The sequence below is a fragment of the Oncorhynchus mykiss genome, chromosome 29 (assembly GCF_057628025.1).
Source record: "Oncorhynchus mykiss isolate SJ-2025 chromosome 29, ASM5762802v1, whole genome shotgun sequence".
Lineage (NCBI taxonomy): Eukaryota > Metazoa > Chordata > Actinopteri > Salmoniformes > Salmonidae > Oncorhynchus > Oncorhynchus mykiss.
The window spans coordinates 23,371,927-23,385,000 of NC_143050.1; the positions used below are offsets into that span (position 1 = coordinate 23,371,927).

The 13,074-nt window shown below is 43.5% G+C and overlaps 1 protein-coding gene across 4 annotated transcripts in view; it reads right to left on the minus strand.

Annotated features, from left to right (window-relative positions):
- LOC110509348 (retinoic acid receptor RXR-alpha-A) overlaps positions 1-13,074 on the minus strand; it is a 146,003-nt gene that overhangs the window by 37,505 nt on the left and 95,424 nt on the right. For all 4 annotated transcript variants that reach the window (XM_036967462.2, XM_036967460.2, XM_090226844.1 and 1 more), the window contains exons 4-5: positions 5,294-5,450; positions 2,651-2,830 (exon numbers count right to left, since the gene is read on the minus strand). In XM_036967462.2, the coding sequence (XP_036823357.2) occupies positions 2,651-2,830; positions 5,294-5,450 (337 nt within the window). The remainder of the gene's footprint in view (positions 1-2,650; positions 2,831-5,293; positions 5,451-13,074) is intronic.

Consider the following 13,074-nt stretch of genomic DNA (forward strand, 5'->3'; position numbering starts at 1 on the left):
GCTGTCTGGCGGTGGAGGTCAGCCCAAGGGTAGAATAGTTGTGCTGGAGTCAGAGAGAGGTGAGGAGGGCTGAAATCACGTTAGCTTTATTTCCCCCTTCCCCTGACTGGGAGAGCATCAATTCATTTAATCCTGTTTTTCTGCGGATTCGCTCAGCCTTTTGGACTACCGCTGCCTTGTTCTCCCCCTGCCTCAGGGTACAGGGGGGCTTAGGCTAGCAGAGTGAGGTGAAAGGCAGTAAATGATAATATCCTTGAACGGAGGTTGAGCCCTATGATGATATAAATAAGAGTGAATGGGGGTAGGGAGGGAGGGATGAGGGGTGCATGCTGAGGTCAAGACAAATTGGTCCAAGAAAGAAAAGCTCTTATCTACTTATCATAGACTCTCTTGTTTTCTCTTTTCCTTTGCTTTGGTTTTGTTCTGCATCTGACACTCATTGGTTAAGGGTTGGCTGAACATCTGCATGTTGGTCTAAGATCAGTTTTGTATTGTTTTTGCCTGGTGCAGTGGTTCATATTCAGAACAGGGAAAGCTGATCCTAGAATAACATAAAGTGATTTCTGATATGGAAGGGGACTGTGTGCTTCAGATTATGCACCTTAATAACTGGAATACCACATTCTGTCTCCAAAGCCATAATATTTCATGACTGAACTTAGGAGTTAAAACAGTATTCCAGATCAATAGTTCACCTTAGAGAGTGATGATGCGGTTATGATGGAGAGAGCTAGTGTGTCATCCACTCTCTGCTTCCTACAGGAAGTGTGAACAAGTGTGCTAAGAGTGCTAATTTCCTCCTCTCTTATGAAGTGCTAAAACAACCTCTTCCATTTTCTCTCTCGTTCTCGCTCTCCTCCCTTCCTTCTCCTACCTGCTCTCCCTCTCTTGTGGTAAATCATTGCTATTCAAGTGAAATCAGAAAGTATTCATCATGAATAGGTCTGCCTATGAAGGCTACCAATCACTGAAACATTCTCAAGCTAGTCTTGTCAATGAAAGAGCCCTGATATGAATCACCTGTAATAAAGACTTCCATATTCCATTAGCTGCTTATTTCAATCTTGAACGCCTCTGAGGAAGTCAGTAATTCTACATGCACAATGTGAGTCCTCTGCAATTACTGCTCCTCATTCAATAGTAATGAAGAGGCAGATGAGTTGAGCTCTCATTATCACACAAGTGATCTCAACACACTTCAAGTTCTCTACATGAGGAGCTGAATGATTCCTGACAGAGGGAAGGTTGAAGTGATTCTGTGTGTGTATGCGTGCGTGTGCACGTGTGTGTGTGAGAGAGAGGGATAGAGAGAGAGATAGAGAAAGGTAGACAGAGAGAGAGAAATAGAAAGATAGACAGAGAGATAGATATAAATACAGACAGAGAGAGGGAGAGGGAGAGAGAGAGATAGAGAGAGAGAGAGAGAGAGTACAGACAGGCAGAGAGAGAGAGTACAGACAGGCAGAGAGAGAGGGAGAGATTGTACAGACAGGCAGAGAGAGAGGGAGAGATTGTACAGACAGGCAGAGAGAGAGGGAGAGATTGTACAGACAGGCAGAGAGAGAGGGAGAGATAGTACAGACAGGCAGAGAGAGAGGGAGAGATTGTACAGACAGGCAGAGAGAGAGGGAGATATTGTACAGACAGGCAGAGAGAGAGGGAGAGATAGAAAGACAGACAGAGAGAGAGGGAGAGATAGTACAGACAGGCAGAGAGAGAGGGAGAGATAGTACAGACAGGCAGAGAGAGAGGGAGAGATAGTACAGACAGGCAGAGAGAGAGGGAGAGATAGTACAGACAGGCAGAGAGAGAGGGAGAGATAGTACAGACAGGCAGAGAGAGAGTGAGAGATAGTACAGACAGGCAGAGAGAGAGGGAGAGATAGTACAGACAGGCAGAGAGAGAGGGAGAGATAGTACAGACAGGCAGAGAGACAGGGAGAGATAGTACAGACAGACAGAGAGAGAGAGGGAGAGATAGTACAGACAGACAGAGAGAGAGAGGGAGAGATAGTACAGACAGGCAGAGAGAGAGAGGGAGAGATTGTACAGACAGGCAGAGAGAGAGAGGGAGAGAGAGATTGTACAGACAGGCAGAGAGAGAGGGAGAGATAGCACAGACAGGCAGAGAGAGAGGGAGAGATTATACAGACAGGCAGAGAGAGAGGGGGAGAGATAGTACAGACAGGCAGAGAGAGAGCGGGAGAGATAGTACAGACAGGCAGAGAGAGAGGGAGAGATAGTACAGACAGGCAGAGAGAGAGAGGGAGAGATAGTACAGACAGGCAGAGAGAGAGGGGGAGAGATTGTACAGACAGACAGAGAGAGAGGGAGAGATAGTACAGACAGACAGAGAGAGAGGGAGAGATAGTACAGACAGTCAGAGAGAGAGGGAGAGATTGTACAGACAGACAGAGAGAGAGGGAGAGATAGTACAGACAGGCAGAGAGAGAGGGAGAGATTGTACAGACAGGCACAGAGAGAGGGAGAGATTGTACAGACAGGCAGAGAGAGAGGGAGAGATTGTACAGACAGGCAGAGAGAGAGGGAGAGATTGTACAGACAGGCAGAGAGAGAGGGAGAGATAGTACAGACAGGCAGAGAGAGAGAGAGGGTAAATAGGCCTTTATCCTCAACGGCATGTGCTGTACCTTCTCTCTTCATTCCACAGGCCAGACACTTCTGGTAGCGACAGTACTGGCAGCGGTTGCGCTGGCGCTTGTCGATCAGACAGTCCTTGTTGTCGCGGCAGGTATAGGTCAGGTCCTTCCGCACTGTCCTCTTGAAGAAGCCTTTACAGCCCTCACAGCTGTACACTCCATAATGTTTACCTGGGGACAGACACGTCGTTTTAACTTCAACAAGTACATAGAGAGTGGCTATTAGACATTTAAGACACATTTCCCACACACTTATCCTCAGTTTCTTATTGGGGATAATAAAGGAAAAATGATATTGATTACATACTGTTTGGACAATAACAGAGGGGTGAAAATGGTGACTATAAGCATAATGTATGTTACTATGTTATGACATTGTGCTGTCCTGATGAACAGCGTTTGTGAAGATCACTAACCTCTAAGCGTCTGTCTGATATCTGTCTGATATTAACAATCTCCTCCACATCCTGTCTGATATTCTGTCTGATATTAACCATCTCCTCCACATCCTGTCTGATAGTCTGTCTGATATTAACCATCTCCTCCACATCCTGTCTGATATTCTGTCTCATATTAACCTTCTCCTCCACATCCTGTCTGATATTCTGTCTGATATTAACCTTCTCCTCCACATCCTGTCTAATATTCTGTCTGATATTAACCATCTCCTCCACATCCTGTCTGATATTCTGTCTGATATTAACCTTCTCCTCCACATCCTGTCTGATATTCTGTCTGATATTAACCATCTCCTCCACATCCTGTCTGATATTCTGTCTGATATTAACCTTCTCCTCCACATCCTGTCTGATATTATGTCTGATATTAACCATCTCCTCCACATCCTGTCTGATATTCTGTCTCATATTAACCTTCTCCTCCACATCCTGTCTGATATTCTGTCTGATATTAACCTTCTCCTCCACATCCTGTCTAATATTCTGTCTGATATTAACCATCTCCTCCACATCCTGTCTGATATTCTGTCTGATATTAACCTTCTCCTCCACATCCTGTCTGATATTCTGTCTGATATTAACCTTCTCCTCCACATCCTGTCTGATATTCTGTCTGATATTAACCATCTCCTCCACATCCTGTCTGATATTCTGTCTGATATTAACCTTCTCCTCCACATCCTGTCTGATATTATGTCTGATATTAACCATCTCCTCCACATCCTGTCTGATATTCTGTCTCATATTAACCTTCTCCTCCACATCCTGTCTGATATTCTGTCTGATATTAACCTTCTCCTCCACATCCTGTCTAATATTCTGTCTGATAATAACCATCTCCTCCACATCCTGTCTGATATTCTGTCTGATATTAACCTTCTCCTCCCCATCCTGTCTGATATTCTGTCTGATATTAACCTTCTCCTCCACATCCTGTCTGATATTCTGTCTGATATTAACCATCTCCTCCACATCCTGTCTGATATTCTGTCTGATATTAACCTTCTCCTCCACATCCTGTCTGATATTCTGTCTGATATTAACCATCTCCTCCACATCCTGTCTGATATTCTGTCTGATATTAACCATCTCCTCCACATCCTGTCTGATATTCTGTATGATATTAACCATCTCCTCCACATCCTGTCTGATATTAACCATCTCCTCCACATCCTGTCTGATATTCTGTATGATATTAACCATCTCCTCCACATCCTGTCTGATATTAACCATCTCCTCCACATCATGTCTGATATTCTGTCTCCTCCACATCCTGTCTGATATTAACCATCTCCTCCACATCATGTCTGATATTAACCATCTCCTCCACATCATGTCTGATATTCTGTCTCCTCCACATCCTGTCTGATACTAACCATCTCCTCCACATCCTGTCTGATATTCTGTATGATATTAACCATTTCCTCCACATCCTGTCTGATATTCTGTCTGATATTAACCTTCTCCTCCACATCCTGTCTGATATTCTGTATGATTTTAACCATCTCCTCCACATCCTGTCTGACATTAACCATCTCCTCCACATCCTGTCTGATATTCTGTATGATATTAACCATCTCCTCCACATCCTGTCTTATATTAACCATCTCCTTCACATCCTGTCTGATATTCTATCTGATATTAACCATCTCCTCCACATCCTGTCTGATATTCTGTATGATATTAACCATCTCCTCCACATCCTGTCAAATATTAACCATCTCCTCCACATCCTGTCTGATATTCTGTCAAATATTAACCATCTCCTCCACATCCTGTCTGATATTCTGTCAAATGTTAACCATCTCCTCCACATCCTGTCTGATATGAGGCAAAGTGCAGTAGAGTAAAACACTTCCTCTCCCTGTGCGCAGACACCACAGCCGCTTTCATTCCTCGTTAACCCAGCTAAGAGAAAGTATGAGGTGTGTTAAGTATCTACGGCGTATATGAGTCAGGCTTTCAGTGTGAGTGTGACTGTGTGTGTGTGTGTGTGTGTGTGTGTGTGTGTGTGTGTGTGCGTGTGTGTGTGTGTGTGTGTGTGTGTGGACTCACGTGAAATTGTGATGACCATGGTGGTATTGCAGTAGCCACAGATGACACAGACGTGTCAGTGGTGTGTGTGTGTGTGTGTTTGGGTGCATGTATGACTGTAACCTTAGGGCACCTACTGTACCTGAGGAGCGGTCTCCGCAGATGGCACAGATGTGTTTGGTGAGGGAGAGAGGCATGCACCCCGGCGAGGGCTGGGCGGGCACCTTCATCACCCCGTTGAGACCCAGCGGGGGTTTGATGTCCTCCGAGCTGCTGACCGAGTTCATCTGGGAGTTCAGCTGGAACATCAACACACACAAACACAGGAACAGACAGGTCACAACGCCACTCTGACACTGACACTCAGAATGTCATCCACACACTTCATCAGATTATACAGCTGAAATGGCAATGTGATGCAGTGTGGATACTTTACATCATCATCCAGGGGCAGCTCTGTTTTCAGCAAGATAATGATTACAGCAAGATTAAGCATAGACTAGGGAGAGTAGACCTCAGCACACAGAAAACAGAATGGCTGAGTATGTATCCATGCAGCTGAGCTGATTGGGAGGTTTAAGCTAACTACAGTTTGGCTGTAGTTCCAGTAGCAGCCTAGCAGGCTTTCTCCCTCTACTCCCTTGCCTGTTTCATATCTAAAACCTGTCACTGCTAGATCCTGCACCACTTAACCGGAGGAGTTCTTTAATTCATGCTCTCAACAACCCCCCTAGCCTCCACATGCTCAGCGCTAGCATAACTTCAATGCAACATTTAGCAGTACAGCAGAATAAAGGGCCAGTGTTTGTTTTAGCAAGAGAGTGTTCTAAGTAAGAACTTGAAAGGTTCTCCTCCAGTGCATTAGGGAGGGGCAGGGTTATTTCAATATTACAATATCCAAACGTACGTTAGTTGTTGATCATGTGTGAGTAATTACTTTTTACGGAAAAAAATATGTCTATTTCTAACAATGAAAATATTTTTTTCTAAATTCAATTAAAATATCCATGTGACATTGTTACATGCAAGAAATTCTTAATTTAATAAAACAATAAACTTTTGAATGTAGTTTATATGTGGTGTGAACCCCCAAAAAGACAGATAGCCTTCACCAAAGATTATAGTTTGTTGCTTTTGTTGGCCAATCAAATGGGCAAATATCTCCATGTGTAGCAAGTGAAGTGAAAGATCACTAATGGAAATAAAAGTACGGAATTAAAAGTTCAAACACCCATCCCTACGGTGCACTCAGCTCTGCTGTGAAACCGAGCTTCAATAATGTTTATGTGAAAACCCCCTCTCCAACTGTGTAGCTTCACATGGAGAACTAAGAGACACTAATCAACTATGCTGTGCTGTTATAGTGGAGTTACTAAGAAGCTCAATTACCACTCAACAATAATTCATTGATATAGGCAGAACTAGCTAGCTAGCCAACCATTTGTACAGCTATAGAAAAAACCGAGCCATGTCTGTGTCAGCATGCTCTAAAAACCATGATGTCAAAATGACCAAAATAGAAGCAAAAAGTACAAATAATTCACTTTGGGACTGAATGTGCAGGTTTTTTTTCATGGAAACATTTAAGAACTCTATAGATTCTACAGCCAATAACAAATAGTATATAAACAGTATGACAGTGGTCATATTACTGTAGTATTACCAAGTGATGTATTTCTTTAACAACAACAATGCCATCCTTTCAAAATCAACACCTATCCTGGTGTTGACGTGTATGTCAGACAGGGGGAGACTTGCTAGACTGCTTGCTAGACTGGGGTACAGGGGATACTGTGGGTTCACATGTCCTAGCTAGCTAGCATATGTCTTAATTGAGTTACTGCACATTGTAAAGACACATGTCTTACAGAGCCAATGCTAATCACACTAAATAGCTTGTGGCATAGAAACACAGACAGTGTTTGTAGAGTGTGAGAGAAGAAGATGAAAGAAACATGTTGTATTCAAGATATAATGATGAAAATAACACGATGCTGCAGTTCATGCTAGCCTTTCGAACCCTTCTTCAGGTGAGTTTCCAAAGCTCTGTCAAGGACTAATTAGTATACTGTCTATGTTTCCACATTAACTATATACAAAGACAAACATATCCCCTTTCTTTCTGACATGGCCACAGGGCACACACAGATGTACAGTGGTACGCTGACAGGCCGCACACACCCACTTGATTTAGCTGTGCTGTACACACAGGACACCCCCACATCAAGGGTCAAATGAGCAGCAGCAAACTACCAAAGCCTCGTCATACATACTGTACACTTACACTGTACATGCTTTCACACATGTTCACATACATGTGCACACATCTACACACATACATGCAATCTGATTGGACTGACTTCCTTCTTGGCAGAAAATCGGATCTAATTGAATCATTGTCATATTGCGACTGAAACTCAAGGCTATAGAAATTGATATGATGTGTATTACTGAGCTTATGTTACAAAGACAATAGATTACATTGAAGACGTCATGTGTAGTGCCATAATTCAGATATACACTACTTCATTTACATAGATAGAACTCCATGTATATCTACTGATGGTGTTAAATCAGGTTTCCTTGATATTACAAAAGGTGTCCCACAGGGGTTGATTCTGGGTCCTGTTTTTTTTTTACTGTTAACATAAAAAATATCGACTTGTTTGTACAAAGAATGTACATGCCTATGTCCTGCCTCTTGCTAAATAGTAAAAAGCAGATTCAGTTTAAGTTCCTATATGTCCTAGACTATGGTGACATCTATATGAACGCAGCTGCCACTTCATTAAAGCTGTCAGATGCAGTTTATCAAAGAGCACTGCGCTTTATGACGGGCAACAATTTTAGTAATCATTACTGGATTCTCTACCAGAAAGTTGGTTGGTCCTCTTCGATGTCACGTAGGTTGATACATTGCTATGTTTTAATTTATAAAGTCCTTTTACAAAAAGTCCCACTTTATCAAACATCATTACTAACCTTTAGACATACGAGTTACCACACCTGGTCTCAGGGATGGTTAACTCTAGAAACTCCTTTGGTCTCTACTGAGTTAGGTAAATCAGCTTTTTGTTTTCTTGCACCTTATTTGTGGAACAATCTTCAAAACGTTCTAAAATGTGATGTTCTGGTGTCTCTAATGTAATTCAGAAAGTTGATTGGGAACCTTATTACTGGTGAATGTGTTTTTTTATGACAGTGTTTTTCTTTCTTCCTGCTTGCATTTGGTATTTATATTGATGTGTGTAAAAGAGACCTTGGTCTCAGTATGACTCCCTGATAAAATAAAGGTTTAATAAAATGTATAAAGACCGTCAGTGCATTCATACAGACTGTCAGTGCATTCATATAGACTGTCAGTGCATTCATATAGACTGTCAGGGCATTCATATAGACTGTCAGGGCATTCATACAGACTGTCAGTGCATTCATATAGACTGTCAGTGCATTCATATAGACTGTCAGGGCATTCATATAGACTGTCAGGGCATTCATACAGACTGTCAGTGCATTCATACAGACTGTCAGTGCATTCATATAGACTGTCAGTGCATTCATATAGACTGTCAGGGCATTCATATAGACTGTCAGGGCATTCATACAGACTGTCAGTGCATTCATATAGACTGTCAGTGCATTCATATAGACTGTCAGGGCATTCATATAGACTGTCAGGGCATTCATACAGACTGTCAGTGCATTCATACAGACTGTCAGTGCATTCATATAGACTGTCAGTGCATTCATATAGACTGTCAGGGCATTCATATAGACTGTCAGGGCATTCATACAGACTGTCAGTGCATTCATACAGACTGTCAGTGCATTCATATAGACTGTCAGTGCATTCATATAGACTGTCAGGCATTCATATAGACTGTCAGGGCATTCATAGAGACTGTCAGGGCATTCATATAAACTGTCAGGGCATTCATATAGACTGTCAGTGCATTCATATAGACTGTCAGTGCATTCATATAGACAGTCAGGGCATTCATATAGACTGTCAGTGCACTCATATAGACTGTCAGGGCATTCATATAGACTGTCAGTGCATTCATACAGACTGTCAGTGCACTCATATAGACTGTCAGGGCATTCATATAGACTGTCAGTGCACTCATATAGACTGTCAGTGCACTCATATAGACTGTCAGTGCACTCATATAGACTGTCAGGGCATTAATATAGACTGTCAGTGCATTCATACAGACTGTCAGTGCATTCATATAGACTGTCAGTGCATTCATACAGACTGTCAAAAAATTGTCATTGATGATTTTCTCAAGGAACATGCAACTGTGAGCACATCTTTGGTTTATAAACACACCCACCCACACACACACACACACACACGCACACACCCAACCGCACACACGCACACACCCAAACACACCTGCACACCGTTTTTTATTTATTTGTTTTTATCTGTATTGTTGTTTATCACTTAAACTTCAACAGTTACACTGCTCTCCTTGCCGGGGTGGGCTGGGTGTCTCTCTCTCCAGTGCTTCTCTCTTTCCCAGAGCAGTACATGGATGGTGGGGGGATTGAAGGGGCTCAGTCCTGGGTCTGAAAATAGAATACAACCCCCTCCCCACTACCACCACCACCGCCACACACAACCAGGCAAGATGTGTATGTGGAGTCTACCATGACTGGGGAAAATCCCTGGACGATCATCAAATCAAATTGTATTTGTCACATGCGCTGAATACAACAGGCGAAGAAGACCATAATCATCTTTTATTTATGATAACCGGTACAAAACAAGAAAGAGTAACAAACAAACAAGATCCCACAAACAACAGGTGGGAAAAGGCTGCCTAAATATGATCCCCAATCAGAGACAACGATAGACAGCTGCCTCTGATTGGGAACCATACCAGGCCAACATAGAAAATAAAAAACTAGACTACCCACCCTAGTCACACCAACGAGTAATCTAACCTAACAATTTCACAACAACTACCTTATACACACAAGTGTAAAGAAATGAATAAGAATATGTACATAAAAAATATATGAATGAGTGATGGTATAGAACGGCATTGTCAAGATGGGGTAGATGGTATAGAGTACAGTATATACATATGAGATGAGTACTGTAGGGTATGTAAACATATAAAATTGGCATTGTTTAAATTGGCTAGTGATACATTTATTACATGCATTTTTCCATTATTAAAGTGGCTGGAGTTGAGTCAGTATGATGGCAGCAGCCACTCAATGTTAGTGATGGCTGTTTAACAGTCTGATGGCCTTGAGATAGAAGCTGTTTTTCAGTCTCTCGGTCCCTGCTTTGATGCACCTGTATTGACCTCGCCTTCTGGATGATAGCGTGGTGAACAGGCAGTGGCTCGGGTGGTTGTTGTCCTTGATGATCGTTTTGGCCTTCCTGTGACATCGGGTGGTGTAGGTGTCCTAGAGGGCAGGTAGTTTGCCCCCGGTGATGCATTGTGCAGACCTCACTACCCTCTGGAGAGCCTTACGGTTGTGGGTGGAGCAGTTGCCGTACCAGACGGTGATACAGCCCGACAGGATACTCTCGATTGTGCATCTGTAAAAGTTTGTGAGTGTTTTTGGTGACAAGCCGAATTTCTTCAGCCTCCTGAGGTGGAAGAGGCGCTGCTGCGCCTTCTTCACCACGCTGTCTGTGTGGGTGGACCATTTCAGTTTGTCCATGATGTGTACGCAGAGCAACTTAAAACTTACTACCCTCTCTACTACTGTCCATTCGATGTGGATAGGGGGGTGCTCCCTCTGCTGTTTCCTGAAGTACACGATCATCTCCTTTGTTTTGTTGACGTTGAGTGTGAGGTTATTTTCCTGACACCACACTCTGAGGGCCCTCACCTCCTCCCTGTATGTCGTCTCGTCATTGTTGGCAATCAAGCCTACCACTGTAGTGTTGTCTGCAAACTTGATAATTGAGTTGGAGGCGTGCATGGCCATGCAGTCGTGGGTGAACAGAGTACAGGAGAGGGCTGAGAACGCACCCTTGTGGGGCCCCAGTGTTGAGGATCAGCGGGGTGGAGATGTTGTTACCTACCCTTACCACCTGGGGGCGGCCCGTCAGGAAGTCCAGGACCCAGTTGCACAGGGCGGGGTCGAGACCCAGGATCTCGAGCTTGATGACGAGTTTGGAGGGTACTATGGTGTTAAATGCTGAGCTGTAGTCGATGAACAGCATTCTCACATAGGCATTCCTCTTGTCCAGATGGTTTAGGGCAGTGTGATTGTGATTGCGTCGTCTGTGCACCTGTTGGTGCGGAAAGCAAATTGGAGTGGGTCTAGGGTGTCACGTAGGGTGGAGTTGATATGGTCCTTGACTAGTCTCTGAAAGCACTTCATGATGACGGAAGTGAGTGCTACGGGGCGGTTGTTATTTAGCTCAGTTACCTTAGCTTTCTTGAGAACAGGAACAATGGTGGTCCTCTTGACGCATGTGGGAACAGCAGACTGGGATAAGGATTGATTGAATATGTCCGCAAACACACCAGCCAGCTGGTCTACGCATGCTCTGAGGACGCGGCTGGGGATGCCGTCTGGGCCTGCAGCCTTGCGAGGGTTGACACGTTTAAATGTTTTGCTCACGTCGGCTGCAGTGAAGGAGAGCCCGCAGGTTTTGGTAGCGGGCCGTGTCAGTGGCACTGTAGTGTCCTCAAAGTGAGCAAAGAAGTTGTTTAGTCTGTCTGGGAGCAAGACATCCTGGTCTGCGACGGGACTGGTTTTCCTTTTATAGTCCGTGATTGACTGTAGACCCTGCAGGTAGCAGGTGTCTGATTGAGCGGAAGGTGTGGCTTTACTGCTGGCCCAGTAAATGCTCTGATGTTATGGCCCATGTTATGCAATGGGTGGTAAGGGACATTTGATTAGTACCTTGAGCACAGCTGAGGTGTAAGTGTGTTCCAGACTGTTACATTCTACACATGGAACTTACATTCTACACATGGAACTTTCTCCTCTCCTTTCATTCTCCTCTCCTCTGTGTGCCAGCACAGCTGCACTGGACCGTATCTATGTCTCCTCACAGTAAACCAGACTGTATAGGTTCTGATTCAAACACAGGGTATTGTCTGAACTTTTCAACATTCCCCTTACTATCTCACTCTCTCTCTCTCTATGCACAGGGAGAAAATAAATAATTTAAAAAAAATCAGGAGTTGACAGTTTGCTCTCTCTGTAACAACACCTCTAGTTATAGTGGGATTGGGAGACTTATTTCAGTGGTTTCAATGCCACAATGAAATACACTATGTACGCACTCCGCTACAGTGAAAATAAACCATTTACACAAACAGCATGACTCCTAACTCCTAGAATGCTGAAGACCACCTTCAAAAAGACAGTATACCATGGGTATGACAAAACATGTGTTTTTACTGTTCTAATTACGTTGGTAAGCAGTTTATAATAGCAATAAGGCCCGAGGGGGTGTGGTATATGGCCAATATCCGCCGCGTTGCGTTGTACCTAAGAACAGCCCTTAGCCGTGGTATGTTGGCCATATACCATATACCATGGTATACTGTCTTTTTGAAGGTGGTCTTCAGCATTCTAGGAGTTAGGAGTCATGCTGTTTGTGTAAATGGTTTATTTTCACTGTAGCGGAGTGCGTACATAGTGTAGTGTATGAGTGTGTACATAGTGTAGTGTATGAGTGTGTACATAGTGTAGTGTATGAGTGTGTACATAGTGTGGTGTATGAGTGTGTACATAGTGTAGTGTATGAGTGTGTACATAGTGTAGTGTATGAGTGTGTACATAGTGTAGTGTATGAGTGTGTACATAGTGTAGTGTATGAGTGTGTACATAGTGTGGTGTATGAGTGTGTACATAGTGTAGTGTGTACATAGTGTGGTGTATGAGTGTGTACATAGTGTAGTGTATGAGTGTGTACATAGTGTAGTGTATGAG